The following is a 26,140-nucleotide window of genomic DNA, read 5'->3' on the forward strand; positions in this document are numbered from 1 at the left end:
TTTAGCATTGCATTGACACTCCCAAGGCTTTAACTCCCAAGGCTTTGCTTCATCCTCTGAGAAGGTTATAGTCACAGGCATAATGGTTTCTGCTTTCTGTCTATGTATATGTGTGTCTGTCCTCTAGGCTCTGCAGGGTGACATGGAGCAGGGTCACAGCTTCCTGAGGACGATGCGTGAGAAGACGGAGCGTGCCATGGCCTTCCTGGAGGAACCAGATGCAGACCAGCTGAGGGAGGAGGTGGACACCCATCTCTCCCAGCTAGAGGGCCTGATGGTTGGGCTACGCACTGAACACAGCTCCCTGGAGAAGTGCATCTCCCTTTCCAAAGACTTCCTGGACAAGTACAAGGCCCAGGCTCAGTGGCTCACAGAGACGAAGGCTCTGCTAGGGATGCCTGTTGAACCCAAAGCTGAGCTCTATCAGAAGAAGGCCCAGTTAGCCAAATACAAGGTATGAACAGATCTGTCTACAGTTGAAGTCGGAAGTTTACATACACTTAGGTTAGAGTCATTAAAACTAGTTTTCAACCACTCCACAAATTTATTGTTAACAAACTATAGTTTTGGCAAATCGGTTAGGACATCTACTTTGTGCATGACACAAGTCATTTTTCCAACAATTGTTTACAGACAGATTATTTCACTTATAATTCACTGTATCACAATTCCAGTGGGTCAGAAGTTTACATACACTAAGTTGACTGTGCCTTTAAACAGCTTGGAAAACCCCCGAAAATTATGTCAAGGCTTTAGAATCTTCTGAAAGGCTAATTGGCATCATTTGAGTCAATTGGAGGTCTACCTGTGGATGTATTTCAAGGCCGACCTTCAAACTCAGTGTCTCTTTGCTTGACATCATGGGAAAATCAAAATAAATCAGCCAAGACCTCAGAAAAAATATTGTAGACCTCCACAAGTCTGGTTCATCCTTGGGAGCAATTTCCAGGTACCACGTTCATCTGTACAAACAATAGTACACAAGTATAAACACCATGGGACCATGCAGCCGTCATGCCGCTCAGGAAGGAGACGCGTTCTGTCTCCTAGAGATGAAGGTACTTTAATGCGAAAAGTGCAAATCAATCCCGGAACAACAGCAAAGGACCTTGTGAAGATGCTGGAGGAAACAGGTTCAAAAGTATCTATATCCACAGTAAAACATGTCCTATATCGACATAACCTGAAAGGCCGCTCAGCAAGGAAGAAGCCACTGCTCCAAAACCGCCATAAAAAAGCAAGACTACGGTTTGCAACTGCACATGGGGACAAAGATCGTACTTTTTGGAGAAATGTCCTCTGGTCTGATGAAACAAAAATAAAACTGTTTGGCCATAATGACCACCGTTATGTTTGGAGGAAAAAGGGGGGAGGCTTGCAAGCCGAAGAACACCATCCCAACCGTGAAGCACGGGGGTGGCAGCATCATGTTGTGGGGGTGCTTTGCTGCAGAAGGGACTGGTGCACTTCACAAAATAGATGGCATCATGAGAAGAAAGATTATGTGGATATATTGAAGCAACATCTCAAGACATCAGTCAGGAAGTTAAAGCTTGGTCGCAAATGGGTCTTCCAAATGGACAATGACCCCTAGTATACTTCCAAAGTTGTGGCAAAATGGCTTAAGGACAACAATGTCAAGGTATTGGAGTGGCCATCACAAAGCCCTGACCTCAATGCTATAGAACATTTGTGGGCAGAACTGAAAAAGCGGGTGTAAGCAAGGAGGCTGTCACGGGCTGGCTCGAAAAAAAACAGGAGAGGTAGAGTCAGGCGCAGGAGACAGAGAGTTCTTGACCACACTTCTTTATTCAAGAAAACTGGATGTGGTCGGCAAAAATATAGGGACGCAGCCCTTAAATAATTCTGCGGTGGTGTACACAATGAAACCAACCACAGGCAGAGGAAAACCAGCACACGTTCCTATAGCACATAAACCGGACAAGAAACACAATCACGCACAAACACAGACATCCTACGCTAAACTAAATAACCCCCCACCTACTAATGACTAACCCAAAACAGGTGCGTGCCTACCTAGACCTAACCAACAGAAAGTGAAACAAAAAGGGATCGATGGTAGCTAGTAGGCCGGCGACGACGACCGCTGAGCTCCGCCCGGCAGAGGAGGGGCGCCACCATCCGTCGGTGTCGTGACAGTACTCCCCCCCTGACGCGCGGCTCCCGCAGCGCGCCGACGCCGGCCTCGAGGACGCCCCGGAGGGCGAGGCGCAGGGCAATCCGGATGGAGGCTGTGGAACTCCCGGATGAGCGCTGGGTCCAGTATGTCCTCCACCGGTACCCAGCACCTCTCCTCCGGGCCGTACCCCTCCCAGTCCACGAGGTACTGCAGGCCCCTCGCCCGGCGTCTGGAGTCCAAGATGGACCGGACTGTGTACGCCGGGGGCCCCCCGATGTCCAGGGGGGGTGGAGGGACCTCCCGTACCTCATTTTCCTGCAGCGGACCAGCTACCACCGGCCTGAGGAGAGACACATGAAACGAGGGGTTAATACGATAATAAGAAGGAAGTTGTAATCTGTAACACACCTCGTTTATTCTCCTCAGGACTTTAAATGGCCCCACAAACCGCGGACCCAGCTTTCGGCAGGGCAGACGGAGGGGCAGGTTCCGGGTCGAGAGCCAGACTCTCTCCCCTGGGGTGAACACGGGGGCCTCGCTGCGGTGCCGGTCAGCGCTCGCTTTTTGTCGCTCCCTGGCTCGTTCCAGGGATTCCTGCACAGCGTTCCAGGTCTCCCTTGAGCGCTGAACCCATTCCTCCACTGCAGGGGCCTCCGTCTGGCTCTGATGCCATGGCCCCAGGACCGGCTGATAACCCAACACACATTGGAATGGTGACATGTTGGTGGAGGAGTGGCGCAAAGAGTTCTGAGCCATTTCGGCCCATGGCACGAACCTTGCCCACTCCCCTGGCCGGTCCTGGCAGTAGGACCGCAGAAACCTGCCCACCGCCTGGTTTACCCTTTCTACCTGCCCATTACTTTCGGGGTGAAACCCCGAGGTCAAACTGACCGAAACCCCCAGTCGCTCCATAAACGCCCGCCACACTCGGGACGTGAACTGGGGGCCTCGATCTGAGACGATATCCTCGGGCACCCCGTAGTGCCGGAAGACGTGGGTGAATAAGGCTTCCGCGGTCTGCAGGGCCGTAGGAAGACCGGGTAACGGAAGCAGATGGCAGGACTTAGAGAACCGGTCCACAACGACCAGGATCGTAGTGTTGCCCTGAGACGGCGGGAGATCGGTCAGGAAATCCACCGCCAGGTGGGACCATGGTCGTTGTGGAACCGGGAGGGGCTGTAATTTCCCTCTAGGCAGGTGCCTGGGAGCCTTACTCTGAGCGCACACCGAACAGGAGGAGACATAGTGCCTCACGTCCCTCACCAAGGTGGGCCACACTAAGACCACACACTGTCCGCTCAACCCCTGGGTGACCCGAGGAGGGAAGCGTGTGAGCCCACCGAATCAGACGATCGCGAACACCGAGCGGAACGTACTTACGACCCACTGGACACTGCGGAGGAGTAGGCTCCGTCCGTAACGCCCGCTCGATGTCCGCGTCCACCTCCCAGACCACCGGTGCCACCAGGCAGGAGGCTGGAAGTATGGGCGTGGGATCGGTGGACCGTTCCTCGGCGTCATGGAGACGAGACAGTGCGTCGGCCTTAGTGTTCCGGGAACCTGGGATATACGAGATGTTAAACTGAAATCTCGTAAAGAACATCGCCCACCTGGCTTGACGCGGGTTCAGTCTCCTCGCCGCCCGGATGTACTCCAGATTGCGGTGGTCAGTCCAGATGAGAAAAGGGTGACGCGCCCCCTCAAGCCAATGTCTCCACACCTTCAGGGCTCTGACCACAGCCAACAGCTCCCTGTCCCCCACATCATAGTTACGCTCCGCCGGACTCAACTTCCTAGAGAAGAAGGCGCAGGGGCGGAGCTTGGAGGGGGCGCCCGAGCGCTGGGACAGCACGGCTCCTACCCCAGCCTCGGACGCGTCCACCTCCACTATGAAGGGCAAAGAGGGGTCCGGGTGCGCCAGCACCGGAGCGTCGGTGAACAAAACCTTCAGACGACTAAAGGCCCTGTCCGCCTCCGCGGACCACCACAACCGCACCGGGCCCCCATTCATCAGTGAGGTAATGGGAGCCGCCACCTGCCCAAAGCCCCGGATAAACCTCCGGTAGTAATTGGCAAATCCCAAAAACCGCTGCACCTCCTTCACCGTGGTGGGAGTCGGCCAATTACGCACGGCTGAGATGCGGTCACATTCCATCACTACCCCTGATGTGGAAATGCGATACCCCAAGAAAGAGACGGCTGGTTTGGAAAACTCACATTTCTCAGCCTTGACGTATAGGTCATGCTCCACCAGTCGCCCAAGCACTTTACGCACCAGAGACACATGCTCGGCGCGTGTAGCGGAGTAGACCAGAATGTCATCGATGTACACCACTACACCCTGACCGAGCAGGTCCCGGAGAATCTCGTCCACAAAGGATTGGAAGACTGCGGGAGCATTCTTTAACCCATACGGCATGACGAGGTACTCATAATGGCCAGATGTGGTACTAAATGCAGTTTTCCACTCGTCCCCTCCTCGGATACGCACCAGATTATATGCACTCCTGAGATCCAATTTCGTGAAGAAGCGCGCCCCGTGAAATGACTCCATCGCCGAGGCGATGAGAGGTAGTGGGTAACTGAAACCCACTGTGATGGCATTTAGACCTCTATAGTCAATGCACGGGGGCAGACCTCCCTCCTTCTTCAACACATAAAAGAAGCTCGAGGAGACGGGTGAGTTAGATGGCCGAATGTATCCCTGCCTCAAAGACTCAGTGACGTAAGTTTCCATAGCCGCTGTTTCCTCCTGAGACAGGGGATAAACGTGACTACGAGGAAGTGCAGCGCCCACCTGGAGGTTTATCGCACAGTCTCCTCGTCGATGAGGTGGTAATTGGGTCGCCTTCGTTTTACTGAAGGCGATAGCCAAATCGGCATACTCTGAGGGAATGTGCACGGTGGAGACTTGGTCTGGACTCTCCACCGTAGTCGCACCGATGGAAACTCCTATGCACCTGCCCGAGCACTCATTTGACCACCCCTTAAGAGCCATCATGACCCCCCGCATTACCATGACCAGTGGCACAGTGACCTCCCTGACCAGCCCTGACCCTAGTGGTCGACTGTCTAGGGCGTGCACGGGGAAGGGTTGGTCCAACTGGACCAGGGGAATCCCTAACTTAGCCGCGACCCCACGGTCCATAAAACTCCCCGCCGCGCCTGAATCGACTAGCGCCTTAAACCGGGAGTGAGGGGAGAAACAAGGAAAAGACACTGACACATACATGTGACGGACAGGGGGCTCTGGGTGAGGCGGGTGCTGACTCACCTGAGGTGTCAAAGGAGCGCTCTGCCTGCCTTCTGGACTCCCAGGTGAGTCTCTCCAGCACCGGTCCACAGTGTGCCCTCTGCGACCACATGAGGTGCAGGAGCGAACTCCCCCTCCAGTCTTCCTGGCTGCTGCCCCCCCTATCTCCATAGGCGTGGGAGCAGGAGGGCTGGAGGGTGGAATGAGCAGGGCCCGGGTCGGACGTCCGCGGGTGGCCAGCAGATTGTCCAGTCGGATGGACAGATCCACCAGTTCGTCCAGTGTGTTGGTCGTGTCCCGACAGGCTAATTCCCGGCGGACGTCCTCCCTCAAACTACAACGGTAGTGATCTATAAGGGCCCTCTCATTCCACCCTGCTCCCGTGGCCAGGGTCCGGAACTCGAGAGCAAAATCCTGCGCGCTCCTCGTCTCCTGCCTCAGGTGAAACAGCCGCTCACCCGCCGCTCTCCCCTCCGGGGGATGATCGAATACTGCCCGAAAGCGGCGGGTGAACTCTGGGTAGTTGTCCCTGGCTGAGTCCGGACTGTCCCACACGGCGTTTGCCCATTCCAGGGCCTTACCCGTGAGACAGGAGACGAGGACGCTGACGCTCTCCTCCCCCGAGGGAGAGGGACGAACGGTCGCCAGGTATAACTCCAACTGGAGTAAGAAGCCCTTACACCCAGCGGCCGTCCCATCATACTCCCTGGGGGGAGCGAGTTTCACCCCACTGATACTGGCTGCTGTGGGTGCTGGTGGGGGCGCAGGCTGTTGACCTGCTGCGTTCAGGGGGCCGAGAGCGCTTCGGTCCCAGCTCTCCATGCGCGCCAACACCTGATCCATGGCGTTCCCCAGACGGTGGAGCAGGGTGGAGTGTTGTTCAACTCTTTCCTCCATGGACAGGGTTGGCGCTGAAGCTCCTGCTGACTCCATCAAGTTTCGGTGCGTGATTTCTGTCACGGGCTGGCTCGAAAAAAACAGGAGAGGTAGAGTCAGGCGCAGGAGACAGAGAGTTCTTGACCACACTTCTTTATTCAAGAAAACTGGATGTGGTCGCCAAATATATAGGGACGCAGCCCTTAAATAATTCTGCGGTGGTGTACACAATGAAACCAACCACAGGCAGAGGAAAACCAGCACACGTTCCTATAGCACATAAACCGGACAAGAAACACAATCACGCACAAACACAGACATCCTACGCTAAACTAAATAACACCCCCTACTAATGACTAACCCAAAACAGGTGCGTGCCTACCTAGACCTAACCAACAGAAAGTGAAACAAAAAGGGATCGATGGTAGCTAGTTGGCCGGCGACGACGACCGCCGAGCTCCACCCGGCCGAGGAGGGGCGCCACCATCCGTCGGTGTCGTGACAGAGGCCTACAAACCTGACTCAGTTACACCAGCTCTGTCAGGAGGAATGGGCCAAAATTCACCCAACTTATTGTGGGAAGCTTGTGGAAGGCTACCTGAAACGTTTGACCCAAGTTCAACAATTTAAAGGCAATGCTACCAAATACTAATTGAGTGTATGTAAACTTCTGACCCACTGGGAATGTGATGAAAGAAATAAAAGCTGAAATAAATAATTTTCTCTACTATTATTCTGACATTTCACATTCTTAAAATAAAGTGGTGATCCTAACTGACCTAAGACAGGGATTTTTTACTAGGATTAAATGTCAGGAATTGTGAAAAACTGAGTTTAAATGTATGTCTAAGGTGTATGTAAACTTCCGACTTCGACTGTATCTATGTGTGCCTTGTAAAAATAGATATATCATCAACAAATGATTCATTATTGACATTCAAAGGATGTTTTTCCTCTTACATAGACGATCCAGCAGACAGTGCAGTCTCACGAGTCAGCGGTGAGGTCTGTGGTTGAGAAAGGAGAGGCTCTGCTGGATTCTGTCCGCGACCCTGCCATCAGGGACAACATGAGCAGACTACAGACAGACTACCAGGACCTCTGCACTGCAGCCAAGGTAGGTGTTCTATTACAGTACACATGATTCACTTTTAAAGTATTAGAGAGCTTCCTTGGTTTATAGTTGTCTAGTCTATTTTGATAGACTAGCTAGCTACCTAGAGCATGCAACCAAAATGTGTCATTGTCCTACCTGATTGATGTGGTGGCTGAGACGGCTACTGTAGCTTTGTCTAAGGTAAAAAAGTAATCCTGTACTATTTACAGGTCCAGGTCCAGAGTCTAATGGAGTGGGTGAAGGAGCATGAGGGCTACAGCAGTGAGCTTCAGGAGGTGGAGAAGTGGCTCCTTCAGATGTCCAGTAGGCTGGTCACCTCAGACTCCATGCAGACCTGCAGCATGGAGACGGCAACACAGCAACTGGCTCGGCACAAGGTGAGTAGATTCACTAATTTGTGGATTGGAACCGTATGAGAATCCATGAGAATGAAATGATGCAATAACACCTGTTTGCGTGACAATGGAATTATGCTTCTGAAATTCTAAACCAGCATTCTAAAATGGCAATTTAGAAGTTTTGGGTTTATAATCATAACCCTTGTCTGTCACATTTCTTCTCAGGCAATCATGGAGGAGATAGCTAGCTTCGAGGAGCGCCTGACCAGTCTGAAGGAGAAGGGAGATGACCTGATGTCCAACTGTACTACTGACCAGGTGCAGGCTAAGATCAGCCAGCAGGTCCAGGCTCACCAGCAGGGCACCAGAGACAGTTACTCAGCCATCTGCAGCACTGCACAGCGTGTGAGTATAGTATAGTAACACTCTACTCTAAGCTAAGCTACGCTACGCTGGTCTGCTCTGTTGTGCTCTACTCTAATCAACTATACTCTACTATGATCTGCTCTACGCTACACTACTCTACTCACTTACCGGCTCCATCTCTTCACTTGTCTCTGTGTGTCTGTGTCTGCTTCATCAGGTGTACCAAAGTCTTGACAGGGAGCTGCAGAAACATGTCAGTCACCAGGACACTTTGCAGCAGTGCCAGACCTGGCTCTCCACTGTCCATGAGGAGCTCCGGCTGCATTGTCATCCTCCCTCTGGCCTGCAGGAGGCCCTCAAACAGGTTACTGACTAGACTGCTCCCTGCTCTTTTATTGGCAGAGAATGAGAATCGAATGACACAATAATGGTGTTTTCATGGCAATGTTATGCTTTAGAATTCTGGAATTTCGTGGTCAGGTGAAATAGAAGGCTCTGCTTCAATGGGAAAACCTGGGTAAATAAGGAAAATTAACAAATTAAAATGTTTTATCAAGCTGATTACATTTGTTTGTATAATACCTGTACAGGTGAAGCACTACAGGGCTCTACAGGAGCAAGCCAGTACGTACCTGGACCTGGTGTGTTCTGTGTGTGACCTATCTGATGATGCTGTGAGAGTCACTGTTGCTGAGGTCCAGCGGGTCAAACACACGGTGTGTAGGATGGTCTTACCGTACATTCACTTCTGGTCATCATCACTCATCCTTACCATATTGACAACAGGGTTTTCACCATGAGTTTCAAGTATTTGCCATATGTAATACGTACATCTTACTCTCACCATCTCTCACAATAAAAACAACATTAGTTCAGGGCATGAGAGTTCAGGGAAAATATGTAGGCCTGCAAATAGGCATACAACCCAGTAAAGACATCATAAAGCTGAAGTACATTAAGTATCACAATAAAACAATCCTATGTTCATACTTTGACTTCATGTTGTTGTGCGCTCTGCTGTATACTTCATATTGTTGTACACTGTACTGTGTACTGTACAGATCGAGGAGAGGATGTCTAGCTCCCAGGAGCTGTCGGAGGGCTGGAAGGAGATAAAGGAGCAGAAGCAGGAGCTGTCTGGTCTGTTCCAGGACATGGAGCAGCAGCTCCTCAGTCTCTCCAGAAGACCAGCCGAGCTCGAGACCAAGATCGCCCACAACATGCTCACCCAGGCCAAGGTAGAGATCTTATGGTCAAAACGTTGTCACCAATAAACCACATAGGAGCATAGACTGCAATGTGCAGAGTAAAAAATAAATAAAAAATAGGGAGCAGGGTCTCACTCCCCAGCTTGGTCTCATAGACTAGATGTAACATAGTAAACAAAAATCCAGGACACTCAAATTAGTATGATATGTTACATTTGGTATGTTTAAATAAGACAGAAGGTTACTTAAGGTAAAAACAAAAGGAGGGTGGTTGGTCGGCGTGTAACGTGAACGTCTAGCAACCTGTAGGTTGTGTGTTCGAATCTCATCACGGAAAACTTTTGCAGTTGAACTAATTAGCAACTTTGCAACTATTTACTACTTTTGAGATACTTTACAACTGCTTAGCATGTTAGCTAACCTTTCCACTAACCCTAACCATAACCTTTTAACCTAACTCCTAACCTTAACCCCTAACCCCTAGCCTAGATAACGTTAGCCACCTAGTTAATGTTAGCCTCAACATATTGTAATTCGTAACATATCATTCGAATTGCAATTCGTAACATTTCATACAAAATGGATGCTGGACATCCACAAATGAATACTTACATACCAAACGTAACATATCATTCTAATTTGAGTGTCCCGGATTTTTGTTTACTATGTTACGTCTACCCCCGAGTCCAGGTTGCACTCCCATCTTCCCTACCTTCTTTAAAAATACTTCTCTGATCAGCCAGATGAATAAATACAAATCTTAATTTAGATGAAAAATGTGTAATTGTCAATATCAGTTTCACCGATTTAGGATATTGCTCACATACAAACCACTAACACAGCATGAGACAAAACATGCACATTGATCAAATCCAATTAATCTTTCTCTACTCTCTCCAACAGGAGTTTAGCAATCAGCTGCAGAGTAAACAAGCCACCCTAACCAGGATGACAGAGAGTGTGAATCGTCTGACTGAGGGCCAAGCCAGCCCGGAGCATGGGGAAGTAGGGCGTCTGAGCCACTCCTGGCTGGAGCTGTGTCACCAGGCTAACAGGCTGCAGGAACAGAGGCAGGAGGACCTGCAGAGGACCCAGGAGTACCACGACTGCATCACAGCCATGGAGGCACTGTTTGAGCAAGTGTCCAAGGAGTGGGACAACCTGGCCAGGTGGGGTCATCTATGTATCTGAAACACACAACTAAGTTACTACAGGATGGGAACTAGAAGTGTAATAAATTTGCTCTGATTCCACCTGTAATAGTATCACAATACACTATTAAAGTGATTACGTTATGTATTGATAACATCACAAAAAAGCAACAACTTAAAATATATTTGGTTCTGTGTGGCCAAATCCCAGTCAGTCTTGATGCTATGTGGGTTGCTAGAGAATGAGCAATCCCTTTCATAGCAAAAGTATATTGATGTGGGAACAGTCTCCAGAGCACATAGAAGACTGACTATGTGGAATAGCTGAATAATCATAGTTGCCATGACAGTGGTAACATGACTTAAGAGTTTTGGAGCTGCACCAACATTCTAAAAACCATGACAATGGGTCTCAAACATTCTTCTTGAACAGTATAACTGAACTTCTTCAGTCACTATCATCACCTAGAATGTGTGTTAGCTTTGAAAAATTGTTATTGTGAAATCCAGTCATTGAATCTTCCTTTTCTCTCCAAGGACTGATGCTGAAAGTTCATCTGAGCACTTGGAGGCGTTGAAAAAACTTTCCGTGGCTCTCAGAGACCAGAAGGGAACTCTGGAGGACCTGAAGGACCAGAGGCAGAAAGTCATCTACCATCTGAATCTTGACGATAAAGAGCTGGTCAAAGAGCAAATCGGCCACTTCGAGCAGCGCTGGGCCCAGCTACAGAGCCTCATCGACAGGAAGATCCAGGACTCGGTGCTGACCCTGGAGGACATGGCCCAGGTGTGTGTGTGTGGGGGGGAGGGGAGTGTTTGGAAAGGCAGAAGACACATTTCTGGTCTAACCTATGGGCAATTAAGTATCTATTCTGTTCTGTTCAGGTGGAGGCCCGTCTGAGGGAGGCCCGGGAGTGGGCCGAGGAGCAGCAGCCTGCCCTGTCTGAAGCCATGAAGATGAGTCCTCCTCCAGAGTTGTCCCAAAGCTTCCTGTTTGACCACCTCAGCATCTGCAGTGAACTGGAGGCTAAGCAGCTGCTTCTGGCCCAGGCCATGAGCGACGCTGGCCGCGTCCTGGCTCACCTGGGGCTCAACGAGCGCCAGCGCCTGCAGCAGCTCATCTCAGACACACAGGCTGAGGTGGAGTCACTCAGTGTGAAGGTGGGTGTTTTAAAAAAGATATGCCTGTTTAACTTATGTGTATACTGTATTCATGCTATTATCTTTTTGTGTAAATAAAATAAAGGTGGCCCAGAGGAGGAAGCACCTCAGCAAGGCCTTCACAGAGAGAACACAGTTCCTGCAGGCTGTCAACCAGTCCATCACCTGGGTCCAGCAGAATGAGAAGAAGGCCCAGGCAGAGGAGTACATCGCCCTGCTACCTGACGACCTGGCCAAGCAGGTGCGAACCTGCAGGAACATCCAGAGCAGCCTAAAGGCCTACCAGAGCGAGCTGACCTCCCTGTGGTCCCAAGGCAGAGACCTGATGAGGGACGCCACCGAGGACGAGAAGGTTGAGATGCTCACCAGGCTGCAGGAGCTGCAGAACATCTTTGAGAAGGCCCTACAGAAGTGTGGCCAGAGGCTGCAGGAGCTGGAAAAGGTGCTTGTCTCCAGAAAGTACTTCAAGGCAGACCTGGAGAAGACATGTCAGTGGTTGAAACAGGCAGACATTGTGACCTTCCCTGAGATTAACCTCATGAATGGTGACTTGGAGCTGAGCGTGCAGCTGTTGAAGTACCAGCAGATAGTAGAGCAGGCAATGGAATATGAAAACCTCCTACTGATTGTCCAGAGAGCTGGTCAGGAGATCCTGCCCACTCTGAATGAAGTGGACCACTGTTACTTGGATGAGAAACTCAATGCTCTCCCACAGCAATACAATAGCATACTAGCTCTAGCCAAAGAGAAACAGGAGAAGATTGAACAGGCCATTCTATCCAGAAAGGAGTATGCCTCCTTCATAGATGTAACACATAATGCGTTGAAGGAGCTTGAGGAGCAGTTCCATAACTTGGGGACTCAGCCTGTCGGTCTACAGACAGAGGAGGTTGTCAGTTTACAGAACGATTACAAAGCTCTTCAGGTTGATATGAGCAACCTTGGTCTGGCTGTCAGTGAACTAAACCAGAAGAAAGAAGGATTCCGAAGCACCGGTCAACCCTGGCGGCCTGAAGAGATGACCCAGCTGGTGAGCCTCTACAATGGGCTCAAGAGGCTCATCGAACAGCGGGTGGAGCACCTCGACGACACGCTGGAGTCCTTTGAGGACCACAAGGCCATGGCTATGCAGGTAGACTCAGAGCTGAAGGCTACCAAAGAACAGCTGGTCAAGGTCAACGCAGAGACTCAGTCGGCGGAGGAGAGGCTGAAGAACTACCACGCCCTGGCCGGGAGTCTCCAGAGCGCCAGCTCTCATCTTTCCAGACTCATGGAGCAGATGGACAACCTGGCTCCTCAGCTGGACCAGGCTTCCCACGAGGCCTCCAGAGAACAGGTGGTCTTGTGGCAGGAGGAGCTGCAGTCCCTGCAGTCTGCCGTAGGGGAGCTGATAGTGGAGTGTGAGAATAGGTTTGTCCAGAGTAAAGACTTTGAGACGGAGGTGAAGCGGACCCTGGACTGGCTGCAGCAAATCAGGGATGAGCTGGACTGTGCTGTGGTGGTGGACGTGAGGGTAGAGAAGGTCCAGGAGGAGATCAGGAAGCAGCAGATTATGCAGGAAGAGGTCCAGTCCAGGCTGAGGATCGTGGCTGCCCTGAGCAGCAGGGAGAAACAGAAGTACACCAGCGCCAATGAGCTGGTCCCAGCCCACGTTGACTTGAGCCTGGAGGAGATGGCCAAACTACAGGCTGATGTCCAACAGGCTCTGAGCTCCAAACAGGTGAAGTGATATCATATTATCTCGATGTATTATAATATAAGGGAGTGGGGTTGCAAAAATCTGGAAAATTTCCCAAATCCCCTAGGTGTTTATAAAATCTCAGTTGAAGGATTTCATCTAGGAACTTTGCAAATGTTTCTTGGAATTTTTGTACGCTGTGAGGTAATAATAGTGACAATAACATAGCCTGTTTGTTGACATCTATTAGTATTGTTAGCTTCACATACTCACCATTTCCCTTCCCTGTCTGTTCTCCAGATCACCCTGGAGCAGGCTTTAGCGTTGTGTCAGAAGTACCACTTCCGGATGCAGTCAGCATGTGAGTGGCTGGAGGACGCAGTGGCCTTCCTACAGCTAGCCAGCCTGGGGGTGGACGTAGAGAACTATGAGGAATGTCTACGCCAGCAGGAGGATATCATGGCCTCGGAGCAGGTGGGTGTTCCAATAACTTGTCCGGGTGGATAATGTAGAGCAAAAAATGAATCCACGCAATGGTATAACGCTCCCAAAGTGTTTAGTTTAATAGGACGTTTTCGACGAACTGGGCCTTTGGCAGGACTAAATAAAGTATGGTCTATTAGGATATGTTGCTAAAAGGTAAAGCAAACTGAAGCAAAGGTTCAATTGCAACTTATATTCAAGAGTGTTTTTTTTTATGTGGCTTTTTTCCATTTTTGATGTGATTGATTGTCTCTCCCTTTACCTCTCCCTTAACCACGTTCTCTCCCTGTGCCTCGTGGCAGGAGTTCTTGGGCCACCTGCAGGAGTTGGAGGCTCTGCCCCCACAGCTGGAGAACCTGGTTAACCCTACAGCCAAGGAGCAGCTTAGGCTGAGTGTGGAGTCTGCTCAGCAGAGAGGAGTGGAGGTCCGAGATCAGCTGCAGTGTCATCAGGACGTCCTGATCAGGTACAGGAAGTAAAGGAAAAGGTTCAATTGTAACCAAAATATGGACATATAATATATACCATTTAGTGGACACTTTCATCCAAAGCGACTTAAAATCATTTGTGCATGGACAATATGGTTTTAAAGGTGTTGAATACAGAGAGAGAGAGACCTTGGTGCAGAGATGGACAATTTAGTGTTAACTTAGCATAACAGACAGTGATCGCCGTCATCGTGACATTGTTACTCAATTGAAACTAAGACATTAAATCCCCTTCAACACATGCTTCCCTCCAACACAATGAAGTGCATATTATGTTTTATAAACTGGATGGTTTGAGCCCTGAATGCTTATTGGCTGAAAGCCGTGGTATATCAGACCATGTATTACGGGTATGACAAAAAAATTACTTTTTACCGTTATTGCTATTATATTCTAACCAGTTTATAATAGCATTAAGGTACCTCAGGGGGTTGTGGTATATGGACAATATACCACAGCCAATGGCTTTATTGCGTCATGCATAAGAACAACCCCTAGCCATGGTATGTTGGCCATATACCACACCTCCTTGGCCTTATTGCTTAAAAATCTTCTGTAAATACTTGGCTGCACCATGCATTTCCTTACTGGTACAATAAAGTTGGAATGGAAGTGAATGAAATTGACTGTCCTGTGTTGTCCCTAGCTGTGTTGCCCAGTGGAAGTCCTACCAGGAGACGAGGCAGACAGTGATTGAACTGATGAACGAGGCAGAGAAGAAGCTGACTGAGTTCTCCACCGCCAAGGCTGCCACCTTTCTGGAGGCAGAGGAGAAGCTCAGGAGTCATAGGGTAAAAGAGGACCATGGGGAAAATAAAGATTTTCTTCTGTTTTGACTTTTACATTACTTGAAACAATTTTCTAATGTCGGCGTAATTAGCCAAATGATGGCGTCATTGTACATTCATCTTTAGCAATCAAAGCACAAAGAAGTCAAAATTAGACTTTATTTATGAACACTCATAATATGCGAACTGACCACGACTCTTCTCTTGTGTGTATATTTCCTCCTCTCCTCCCTCCCTGCCAGTCCCTGGTGTCGATGGTGAATGGGTTCCAGGAGAAGCTGACCGGGCTGGAGGAGCAGGCATCCCAGCTGGAGCTGGTGGGTAGTGACGCCAGCAAGGCCACCATCAGCCGCTCCATGACCACGGTGTGGCAGCGCTGGACCCGGTTACGCAGCGTAGCACGAGGGCAGGAGAGGGTCCTAGAGGACACGGCCCAGGAGTGGAGGACCTTCAGAGAGAAGGTATAGTAGGCTACACAGAAACATGAGACTATGAGTGTGAGTACAGTGTGTTCACGAATAAACAGTGGCGAAGACCATAATATCAACCTAAGTCCATGAAAAAACTACTGTTCCCTAAGGAGGGCAACGAGGTACAACAGGGGGACAAGAGTGCAATCCTCATAGCTGTCCGTTGTACAGTATACTGACTGAAAGGGAACTAAACAGTGTACTATCAGCACTTGCTGGATTATTTATTTGTTCCCCTAATGCCCTTTGTTGCTGTCTGCCGTAAAGGTTCTCTAAAGAGTGTACACTACTCCATAGTAGAAGCTAACAATGACGCTTTATAAACAAGTCATTACAGGTTCAGCACACTATCTAGATTTCCCCCGAATGTGTTCCTTTCAGATGGTGAAGCTGAGGAACGTGGTGGACGAGCTTCAGAGCCGTGTGATAGACTGTGCTGTGGAGAAGGCCTCCAAGGCTACCTTACAGTCTGTGTTGGACCAGCATGAGCTGCTGATCCAGGACATAGAGAGGGAGCTGTCCTCCCTCACCCTGCTGCGTCAGTACGCCCTCAGCCTGCTCCATGACGTAGAGGTCCCCTCACCATCCCCCACCTCCGAACAGGATGAACTGCCCAGTCTCAAGGAGATCAGAGCTGTTCAAGACCGCATGGAAAGGTGCAGATCAAGATTGTTAGGTTTTGCATGGTCTCGTCCCACAGCCGCTGTAGAGCTCCATGAGTCTGGCAATGTTTTGCATTTGCATAACAGATGGATTGGCAACTCAGGAATTAGATCTGTTGTTGTTTGCATTGAACAGAATAAGAGAGATAATTGTCCATTTAGTTACAAGTGGAAATTTGTCTTCTGTATTTCCCAACCCTCCAGTTCAAAAACAGTTCAAATATCTTAGGAGGAACAGAATAATGGAGCTGAGTGGTTTTATATCTCTCCACCAGTCTGCTGCAACAGGCGCGTACCAAGCGTAGCCAGGCTGGGATGGAGCTGAGGGATAGAGAGGAGGTGGAGAAGAACCTGAGTGTGGTCAAAGCCTGGATCCAGGAGACCAGGGAGCTGCTTCTCAACCCTACCCCAGATATAGATGCTCTGCTGCAGGAGCTGGAGGTAAGCCGCTGACTAACCCTATGGAAGTAGAGATTGAGTAAACGCAATCTAACACATGATCACTAAATTGTTTGCAATTTTTGCAAATGCAAAATTCCATAATGCATTTACTCAACTGTTGTATCAAGTACTACTGTATGCTAAGGCATAGTCTCAGGCTGGGATCAAGGCTAGCTATGGCGTAAATTAAAGAATTGTTATGTGAGTGGCTTGTTTTTGAGTCTTGGTACATGTGCATGACCATGTTTCTCTTATGTATTGTACAGGTGGTGCACAGTGATGTGATCGGGTACCGTCAGCATTTGGATAAGATAGCAGAGCAGCAGCAGAGCAAGTATCTGGACCTGTACACCATCCTGCCCTCAGAGATCTCCATGCAGCTGGCTGAGGTGTCCCTCGCACTGGGGGCCATTGAGGACCAGGTACCGGACTATCTAGTGCTTGCTATTTCTCACTGGGCCAGTTTCCTGAACACAGATTAAGCATAGCCATGGACTAACAAGCATGCTCAATGGAGAATCTCCATTAAAATAGATTAGGCTAAATCTCTGTCCAGGAAACCGGTCCACTACGTCAACTACTGTATCTTTTACTATTGTAAATGTAAAGATTAGAGAAGTTATTACAGGGTTAAGTTTGTACGTTTCTCTTCTGAATTTCCTAAGGTTCTATCCAAAGAGAGAGAGATTCAGAAGACGAGAGACATCAAGGAGGACTTCAGTTCCAGGATCCATGACGTGTCGGAGAAGATGAAAGCCATCTCCACCAGACTCAAAGACAAAGCCAGTGATGTCGAACACGCTAAAGACGAGACCAAGGTGAGCGGGAGCTGAAGATGCTCATGCATATGACTCTGAATAAGGGTTGGGGTCAATTTCTTGTCAATTCACTCAATTCAGGAAGTAAACTGAAATACATACAAAAGTGAATGAGCACCCAGAGCTGCTATCTTGGTCAGTCCGTTTAACCCAGAGTTTCTCTCCTCTCCACAGTGTCTTTGTGATGACCTGGAGAGCTGTCGTCGGACTCTCTCAGAGCTGGATGCTGCGGTCCAGGAGTTCGGCAGACGGAACCCCATCTTGGCCAAACAGCTGAGCGATTCCATAGTCAAGTTAGGAGACATCCACCACCACACTGCCCGACTGGCTGAGTGTAGAACCATCTGGCTCAAAAAGGTTAGGAACCAATTGTATAAATGTTTTGAGGGGGAAAAACACAATATACATGAGAAGTCTTGTTGTTGTTACACTGTTGTTGTAACAATGTTGTTGTTACACTGAAGAGGTGGCATTAATGTACTGTGTTGCCCAGCCCAAAATGTTTATATGGGGCCATTTGACTTTTAATTGTAAAAGGTGATATTTATACCATAACATACATTACCCATACATTGTCAGTGTCATTAAGGTATTCAATTCCCTGCTGTTGTTCCCTGGTTCCTCAATTCCTCTCTGTTATCTCACCTGTCCAGTCCGATGCCCATCTAGAGGAGTACAGTGAGATGCTGGACTTCATAGTGAGGTGGTCGGAGAAAGCCAAGGGCCTGGTGAGGGCCAACATCATCTGGAACTCTTCCCCTCATCTGCAGGAGCAAATAAAGATGTACCAGGTGGGACATGAATAAACACATGTAGAGTTACCAGATTGAAAATCTTTTTTCAATGCTGGTGGTGTTTGTGTGTGTAAGGAAATAAACATGTGTTCTGTTCCCCTGTCTTCTATCATTATCCCTCCAGGATGTTACTTATTTTCTTATTAACCGGCACCTCTTAGGGTCCATCCATCACTGGTTGGCCCTTTTTTTCATAAACAGTGTCCTCTTTTTTCATTCATTGCCTGCGTTGTGCTTTCCCCCTCTCCGTCCCATCAGTCTGTGCTGCGTGAGTCCCGGGAGCTCCATGGGGACCTGCAGGCCATGGGAGAGAAGGTGGATCTGCTGTCTGAGGTGCTGCAGACGGAGAACATGTCCCAGCAGGTGTGTGAGCTCAGCCGCCACACCGAGGAGCTCCAGCAGACCATCAGGACACGACTGCAGAGCCTACAGGACGCAGCCAAGGTACTGACTCAGACATACTGTATGCGCTGACCTTGCATTTTAGCCTAGCATCTGCTTTTACTCTAGTATTGCTGTTAGTCTTTGTCTCAGAGACTAATAGCTTTTAGCATCTCAGTGTTATTCCCACCTGTGCATACAAATATATTTGATTGACTGACCTGTGTGTAGTGACAAGACGGTTAACATGACTTGATTAGCTAACCAGCTAGCCCTCTGAAGATTTGGTTCTGGGTTCTGAGATGAACCTGTGTGTGTGTCCTGTGTCGTCCTCTCAGAGTATGGAGCGTCTGGAGTACGAGGTGAAGACCCTACATGTTGCTCTGGAACAGGTCCAAGCTACACTGACCTCCCCTGAGCTGGCCCGACAGAGTCTCAAGGAACAACTGGCCCAGAGACAGGTAACTACTTCTTCTGCTGCTGCTGCTGCTGCTGCTGCTGCTGCTGCTGCTGCGGAGAATGTGACTTCCCCTCCTGTCTGTTTTCCTAGCGTCTTCTGTCGGAGATGGAGGGCTTCAAGCAGCAGGTGCAGGCGGTGCAGCTGTGTCAGAGCGCCCTGCGCGTCCCAGAGGAGGTGATGCCTGGCCTGGCTATCTGTCGCACGGCACTGGGCCTACAGCAGGAGGCCAGCCAGCTGCAGCATGTCGCAATACAGCAGTGCAACATTCTACAGGTAGGGAGGCCACAGCACAATCATGAATAATGAATTAGATTGCCTGTGAGTGAAGACTTGTGTGAGTTCCCCCGAGCTAATGGCCAGGTTTTGAGGAACACAGAAATTCACGGTTTGAATCCGGTTGGCCACACCTGTAAACCAAGAGCAGTTGACCTCCTACATTGTGCACCAGCATCAACATTCCTTGATTTCCTTCCCCTTCTGTAGGAGGCTGTTGTGCAGTATGAGCAGTATGAGCAGGAGGTGAGGCACCTCCAGGGGCTGATAGAGGACGCCCACAGAGTCATCCAGGACCGACCCATTCCCACCAGCAACATCCAGGAGCTGCAGGCTCAGATCCTACACCATGAGGTACTCTACATACTGTAGCATTACCAATGGAAAGGAATGCAGGATTGTGAAAACCTCTAGATCCAGGTGCTGGTAGGAACAACTAGGTACCCAAAGCAAGAAAACAACAACAACAAAAAGGACACTAGTTAAGCTGTAAAATGTTATGGCTATATGGATGCTTTGTTCCCCTGTTATCACCATAACCACTGACCGTGATCGGGATGTTTCTAACAGGACCTGGCCCAGAAGATCAAAGGTTACCAGGAGCAGATAGCCAGCCTGAACTCTAAGTGTAAGATGCTTGCTGTGAAGGCCAAGCACGCCACCATGCTGCTCACTGTAAGTGACACGGAGGCGGCGGGGCTTACTGAGGAGGACCTGGATGGAGACACACACAAACCCTCTGTAGTCATGGTGAGAGGCCAACTCCTCTCCTCAATTGAGCTTATTGATGTGGTAAACGATACGAGTTTACTAATTGTACAGCATGTTTTTTTTACTTTGCGTGCTTCCTGGTTTATTAACTAACTCGGGCAAATCACTCCGCTGTTTGTCCTGTGACCCTTTATCAAATCTCGAGCTAGCATGATGTCTGTCTGAAAGACTCCACTCTCTGTGGTGGACTTTTAATAAATTCCCACAATCTTCTCTGCATGTGTTTTCTGATTAAAACCTGGATGCTATGTCTGTCTGTTCTTTCTAACTCTGTCCAATGGTGTGATCAGATGACAGCTGGCCGCTGTCACACCCTCCTGTCCCCTGTCACGGAGGAGTCTGGGGAGGAGGGCACCAACAGTGAGATCTCCTCTCCTCCTGTCTGTCGCTCCCCCTCTCCCATCACTCACTCCCAGGTCTGTTGCACCCTCTCCCATCACTCACACTCGGGCATCACTTACTGAGCTCTTTCTCTCTCTCTCTCTCTCGCTCTCACTCTACTCTAGCTGCAGACCATGAGATATGAAAATACATCTCCATATCTTGTCATCCTGCATGCCTCAAATGAAATGCATTGCATTAGCACAGATTAATGCATAGCAAGGCTACTGTACGTCTCCATTAAGGGCCCAGTTGCATAAAACATCTTAGGTGTTTCCCTTAAGGGTTTACCTTAAGGAATAATTTCCTCTTAACTACGGGAAATGTTTAAGGGCGTTGCATAGAGCCCCTCAAATATTTCCTTAGGTAAGGGCATATGTTAAGGGGTTTTACAGTAGTTTGAAGGCCGGTATGGCTGAAAGAGTATCTGGTTACCATGGAGACGGCCTGATTCACTGACAACTTCTCCTCAAAGAGATTGCTTTTATTTTTTGAGATAGCAAAATACAAATTCTACAATCAAGACAGGATAACCAAAGTGCTCCAGAAGATAATAAAATCACGCTTCTTGTAGTATATTTTTTCAGAACTTTATATTACTTTCTAGTACGTCAAGCTAGTTACAGAGTACATAGCTAACTAGCCAGCTAGCTCAGTAGCCATGGATTGTGCACCTCATGGGCACCCTTAACTTTTTCACTTAATTTAAGGGGGAAATTCTCCTTAAAATATTTTGTGCAACTGACTTAAAGTTAAGCAAACTTTAAGGGAATAGATAAGGGGGGAAATTAACTTAAGGTGTTTTATGCTACCAGGTCCTGACCACTTACCTTATTGTGTACCTACCTATACACCAAGTAACATTGTGATGCTTCTCTGTATTTGTTGTCCGTGTTTTCTTACAGATGGGACTGGGACGAGCCACCCTCACCAGAGCCCCCATACAGGAGCTATATGACCCGACATTTGAATCTGTGGCCAACTTCGATGACCTGCAACGCTCCTGGGAGACCTTGAAGAATGTGGTACTCAATGCATATCGATTAAACATTTCATCAGCTATTTAGGAAAGTGCATTTACAAATAAACTGTGAAGTACCATTATTTTGGGCCGAGATCTGCCTACTACTAGTTCCTATCCTTCCCTTTACAGATCAGTGAGAAGCAGAGGACTCTGTACGAAGCGTTGGAGAAGCAGCAGCGCTACCAGGGTTCTCTCCAGTCTATCTCCTCTAAGATGGAGTCCTTAGAGGCCAAACTCAACGAGCCACTGGAGGCTGACAGGAGCACAGACAGTCATATGGAAGCCCATAAGGTAAGGGAGAATCAGTATTGCTTAGGGGAGTCTTATATAACATTCCGCTATGCTCAAGATACCAATTTCCACAAGGTAGTAATCCTATTTGACATCTCGAAATGCTCAAAATACAAATTCCTGCTTGAGGCAGAAATCGTGTATAACATCTCAGTATACACAAGACTCAATGTCTTCCCATCATAACTAAATACTGTTATTCCCTCTACCAGGCCATGGGTGAGGAGATCCAGAGTCTGCAGGAGGATATAGACAAGCTGCAGACCAGCTTCTCAGAGGAGCTGGGTACTGATGCTGTGGACTCGGACACGGCCGACCAGCTAGCCATGCAGTCCACCCTCACTGTCCTGGCTGAGAGGATGGCCACCATACATATGAAGGCCACAGGGAAACGACAGCTTCTGGAGGTACAGTGATGCTCCCAATACCTTTTCTCTGTTCGGATAGGTGCACTTCCACTTCTTCAGATGCTCTTTTAGCTGTATTAGGAAACCATTTGAGTGTCTTAGGTCAGGCTCATCACATGAGATGGCCATTAAAAGCCTGTTTGCCTTCCCTGTGGCTCAGTTGGTAGAGCATGGTGTTTGCAACGCCAGCATGGTGTGTGCAATGCCAGGGTTGTAGGTTCAATTCCCACGGGGGGCCAGTACAAAAAAAAAAAATGCATGAAATGAAAATTTATAAAAATTTATGCATTCACTACTGTAAGTCGCTCTGGATAAGAGCGTCTGCTAAATGACTAAAATGAAAATGGGTCAAGAGGTTCACGAAGATGACAACAAGCTGTGTCTAGCCTTACTTCATGTGGTGTCTTGTGATTCCCTGTCCAGGAGCGTGCGACTGACCATCTAGAGGAGCAGCGTCAAGAGCAGGCCTTACAACACTACCTCGACCAGGCTGACCAGATGGACCACTGGCTGCTCAGCACCCGCTCTGCACTTACAACCTTCCTCCAGCCCAGCGTTAAGGAGGATGAGGAGGACATGGAGGAGCAGCTCATAGACTGCCAGGTTAGAACAGAGCGCCCCCTACTGGCGGATACTCACGCCCACGCACACACATATGCACAGACACCCATATGCACGAACGCAGACAGAGACCCTTTATTTAAAAGCTCCTCCGTGAGTCGCATGCGTTTTCCCCTTTTACACAACTGCTCATTTAACATCCAATTATTAAATACCACTATAACTCCCTTTTTGATTCTGCCTGTCACATATGGATCCACCCAGGAGGGGTAGGAACCTGGCAGCAGTAAACAAGAGTATTAGCAGCAGTGTTAGAGGGCAGGGCTGCCTTCAGAGGCTTGGTTAGGTTCCTAAGCGTCTGTAACACTTGTCTAGTTAAGCAGATTATGCAGATGTCTTCTGTGTGACTGCATGGGGCCGTGTCTTCAGGTGGGAGGCCTTATTTGCTAGATTAATAGATTCCGACTGCAGGGATTGGTGTTGGTGGTGGAGCTGGATCAGCCTGCTAGAGTACCAACTGACGGGGGGGGTTGAGGGAGGCGGGGAGTTGAAACCTGTTCAATTTACCGATACACACACAGGATATGGGTCTATATATGGAGGAATCTCCGTTGTGCACGGATCTTTGAGGGAGCATTTACTATGGGACATCTGTGGTAGCTTTGGATCTTTTCGTTACAAGGGTCTACAACAGTCCAGGCCACTTGGGGAATCTATATTTTTGATCTTGAGCATGCGACGTGAAGGATTAGTGCTGGTGTGTTGGGCTGTGCTGGAGGCGAGGGTGTTGGTAGGGAGGTGGACCTACAATGAGAGCAGGACAGTACCTAGAGAGACCTGCTGCTGGGTCTGCTGAAGGGGTCTATACTGACCCAGGGTCTGGAGGCCCCGTTGACTGAAGCTGCCTTGGGGGCAGGGTCTGCCTGGTATCCAGCACCATGTTTGAGGTGGCCTCTCTCCTCCTGCTGCTCCAGAACATGCTGCAGGAGATTGAGCAGAAGGTGGTGGCCCTGTCGGAGCTGACCATGCGGAGCGAGAGTCTGTTGCTGGAGGGGAGGCAGGAGACGCGGATGGACATGAGGGAGGACGCTGAGCAGCTGGCCAGGAAGCTGCGGACGCTGAAGGGAAGTCTGCTGGAGCTGCAGAAGATGCTGCAGGACAAACACATCAACATCCAGGTGAGTCAGGCTGCTTCTAGATACCTGCCCTGTAGCTTACTACTACAGTAAAAGGTGCTGCCGGATTTATCTGCGGAGAGGAATGTACTAGTAGCCTGGTAGATCTGGGACCTGGCTACTGCTACAGTCATCTCCACGTCTGAAACTGGAACCTCTTTAGAATAATTATTTCTATTTGACTGCAGACAGTGTTTACAGAGGTGCCTGGTTGCTCGTGTTAGACCACAGAGCTAAAGCCTATGCCTTCACCTTGTTTGTCCTGCAGGCCACTCTAGCATGGGAAGCTTTTCAGGAGCTGAAAGGCCCATTGAGGAAGCATGTACATGTAATGTCTGTTCTGAGCCTTTAATGTAACGTCTTCTGTCTTTGACATGGTGCCTGTTTGTCCCCTACTATTCTTTACTGTGGCTGATGTGTGCAGGGATATGATTGGGTGAATTGCATTGCATACAAATTTGCTTGAATTATTTCAACCGCTCTATTGTTTGAGGTTTAACAATCAAAATAAGGATTTGACATAATCAAATGACTTGTAATCCTCACCAGCCTTGATGGTTGTTCGGTCTTGTTGTCAAGATGTGAATCAAACGAATCCTTACATGAATAACCATTTCTCTTGTCATTTTTCTCACTATTGTTTCCATAAGTAACCATCTCTCTGCTTGTGTCATTCTCCAGAGCTTACTGCAGGACCAGGAGGACAATGAGTCTGACTCCAGCCTGTCTCCGGGGCCCAGTGTACAGGACTGGCTGGCCCAGGCCCATACCACACGCTCACAACATCACCAGGACAGCCTCCAGAGACAGAGGGTAGGGTAGTCACTCTCAAACACACACCATCACACTACTGCTGCCATGCCAGTGTAGGATCTTTGTTTTGTTTGGTTGTTTGCGTGTTCGTTTGTTCATTTGTTCTTTCCTTCCTTCCTTCCTTCCTTCATTCATTCATTCATTCATTCATTCATTCATTCAAAGAGAAGTCATTGCTGTTCAGAGTGGTCATGTTTGTGCATTGTTGTTTAGGAGCTGGAGGAGCAGTTAGCAGAGCAGAAGAAGCTGCTCCAGTCAGTAGCCAGTAGAGGAGAGGAGATCCTGATCCAGCAGGCCTCACCCAGCAGTGTCAAGTATGGCCATTACTACAAAGTAGTAACGTGAATCCACTTTAACACAACACCACAGGGTTCTGACAGTTTATTTTGAATTACCAGAGGCCAATAGGCCTTATCCTCTGAATAATGTTTTTATGTTATATCATATTCTATCTATTCTTTTGTCTGCAGTATGACAGAGCCCTTCTCTCCGGAGCTCCTGCAGGAGAGAGAGACCCGGGCTGCCCAGCAGCAGATGAGACAGAGGTGGGAGAGCCTGAGGAAAGAGCTCAGTACCAAACTCCAGCTCCTACAGAAAACCCTGGAGCAAGACAACAAGCAACCGGTACTGACCCCACCGTCAACACATATCCCAGCGGCCTAAACCAGATTACAACCAGTTATTTTTGGTTGTGCATCAGCAGTTTTTCTGTTATGTCAGTCACTGATAGTCACTCAATTAGCCAGCTATCTAAACTTGTAGTAATCATGGCCAAATACTGACATAGGGCACGTGATCAGGGGCCCTGACCTCCAGGGGGCTGTTACGTATACGCCGGGAGTCAGGAAGCAGGTGCAGAAGGTGAGTTTAATAATGATAAATGCAGATCAACCAAAAATGAGAAGACTGACTGATGACTGAGGCTACTGAGGGCTAAATAAAGGGAAGGTAATCAAAGTGATAATGAAGTCCGGGTGTGCGTAACGATGGTTGCCAGGATGGGTGGTTAGTAGACCTGTGACGTCGAGCACTGGGGAGTGGGAGCGGGAGTAGGTGTGACAGGAGCCCACATTGATTTTGTTAGTCACTCTCACACAGATATCATATTAACATGGCATAAGTCATGGAAAAATATGTAGAATTGCAAGAAATTAGCTTTAAAACGGGGAAAAAAAATCTCTGCCTCATGGTAAATTGAGTAGAGTTGCATGACGTTTTTTTATTTTTTATTTTTTATTTAACCTTTATTTAACTAGGCAAGTCAGTTAAAGAACAAATTCTTATTTACAATGACGGCCTACCCGGGCCAAACCCAGATGACGATGGGCCAGTTGTGCGCCGCCCTATGAGACTCCCAATCACGGCCGGATG

The 26,140-nt window shown here is 48.8% G+C and overlaps 1 protein-coding gene across 5 annotated transcripts in view; it reads left to right on the forward strand.

Annotated features, from left to right (window-relative positions):
- LOC106603506 (spectrin repeat containing, nuclear envelope 1b) overlaps nt 1-26,140 on the forward strand; it is a 101,197-nt gene that overhangs the window by 16,044 nt on the left and 59,013 nt on the right. For 3 of the 5 annotated variants that reach the window (XM_045718150.1, XM_045718138.1, XM_045718146.1), the window contains exons 22-57: nt 128-454; nt 7,234-7,386; nt 7,596-7,763; nt 7,950-8,129; nt 8,308-8,454; nt 8,681-8,806; nt 9,152-9,328; nt 10,202-10,467; nt 10,987-11,236; nt 11,335-11,610; nt 11,696-13,330; nt 13,589-13,762; nt 14,074-14,237; nt 14,906-15,050; nt 15,290-15,508; nt 15,899-16,173; nt 16,455-16,620; nt 16,887-17,042; nt 17,286-17,438; nt 17,613-17,795; nt 18,092-18,229; nt 18,491-18,676; nt 18,952-19,074; nt 19,164-19,346; nt 19,557-19,700; nt 19,917-20,096; nt 20,408-20,533; nt 21,404-21,523; nt 21,652-21,813; nt 22,026-22,220; nt 22,644-22,823; nt 23,756-23,959; nt 24,225-24,284; nt 24,638-24,769; nt 24,983-25,083; nt 25,240-25,393. In XM_045718150.1, coding sequence (XP_045574106.1) covers nt 128-454; nt 7,234-7,386; nt 7,596-7,763; nt 7,950-8,129; nt 8,308-8,454; nt 8,681-8,806; nt 9,152-9,328; nt 10,202-10,467; nt 10,987-11,236; nt 11,335-11,610; nt 11,696-13,330; nt 13,589-13,762; nt 14,074-14,237; nt 14,906-15,050; nt 15,290-15,508; nt 15,899-16,173; nt 16,455-16,620; nt 16,887-17,042; nt 17,286-17,438; nt 17,613-17,795; nt 18,092-18,229; nt 18,491-18,676; nt 18,952-19,074; nt 19,164-19,346; nt 19,557-19,700; nt 19,917-20,096; nt 20,408-20,533; nt 21,404-21,523; nt 21,652-21,813; nt 22,026-22,220; nt 22,644-22,823; nt 23,756-23,959; nt 24,225-24,284; nt 24,638-24,769; nt 24,983-25,083; nt 25,240-25,393 — 7,728 coding nt within the window. The remainder of the gene's footprint in view (nt 1-127; nt 455-7,233; nt 7,387-7,595; nt 7,764-7,949; nt 8,130-8,307; nt 8,455-8,680; nt 8,807-9,151; nt 9,329-10,201; nt 10,468-10,986; nt 11,237-11,334; nt 11,611-11,695; nt 13,331-13,588; nt 13,763-14,073; nt 14,238-14,905; nt 15,051-15,289; nt 15,509-15,898; nt 16,174-16,454; nt 16,621-16,886; nt 17,043-17,285; nt 17,439-17,612; nt 17,796-18,091; nt 18,230-18,490; nt 18,677-18,951; nt 19,075-19,163; nt 19,347-19,556; nt 19,701-19,916; nt 20,097-20,407; nt 20,534-21,403; nt 21,524-21,651; nt 21,814-22,025; nt 22,221-22,643; nt 22,824-23,755; nt 23,960-24,224; nt 24,285-24,637; nt 24,770-24,982; nt 25,084-25,239; nt 25,394-26,140) is intronic. The other 2 variants (XM_045718141.1, XM_045718149.1) reach the window with 2 other exon arrangements.

The sequence above is a fragment of the Salmo salar genome, chromosome ssa01 (assembly GCF_905237065.1).
Source record: "Salmo salar chromosome ssa01, Ssal_v3.1, whole genome shotgun sequence".
Classification (NCBI taxonomy): Eukaryota; Metazoa; Chordata; class Actinopteri; order Salmoniformes; family Salmonidae; genus Salmo; species Salmo salar.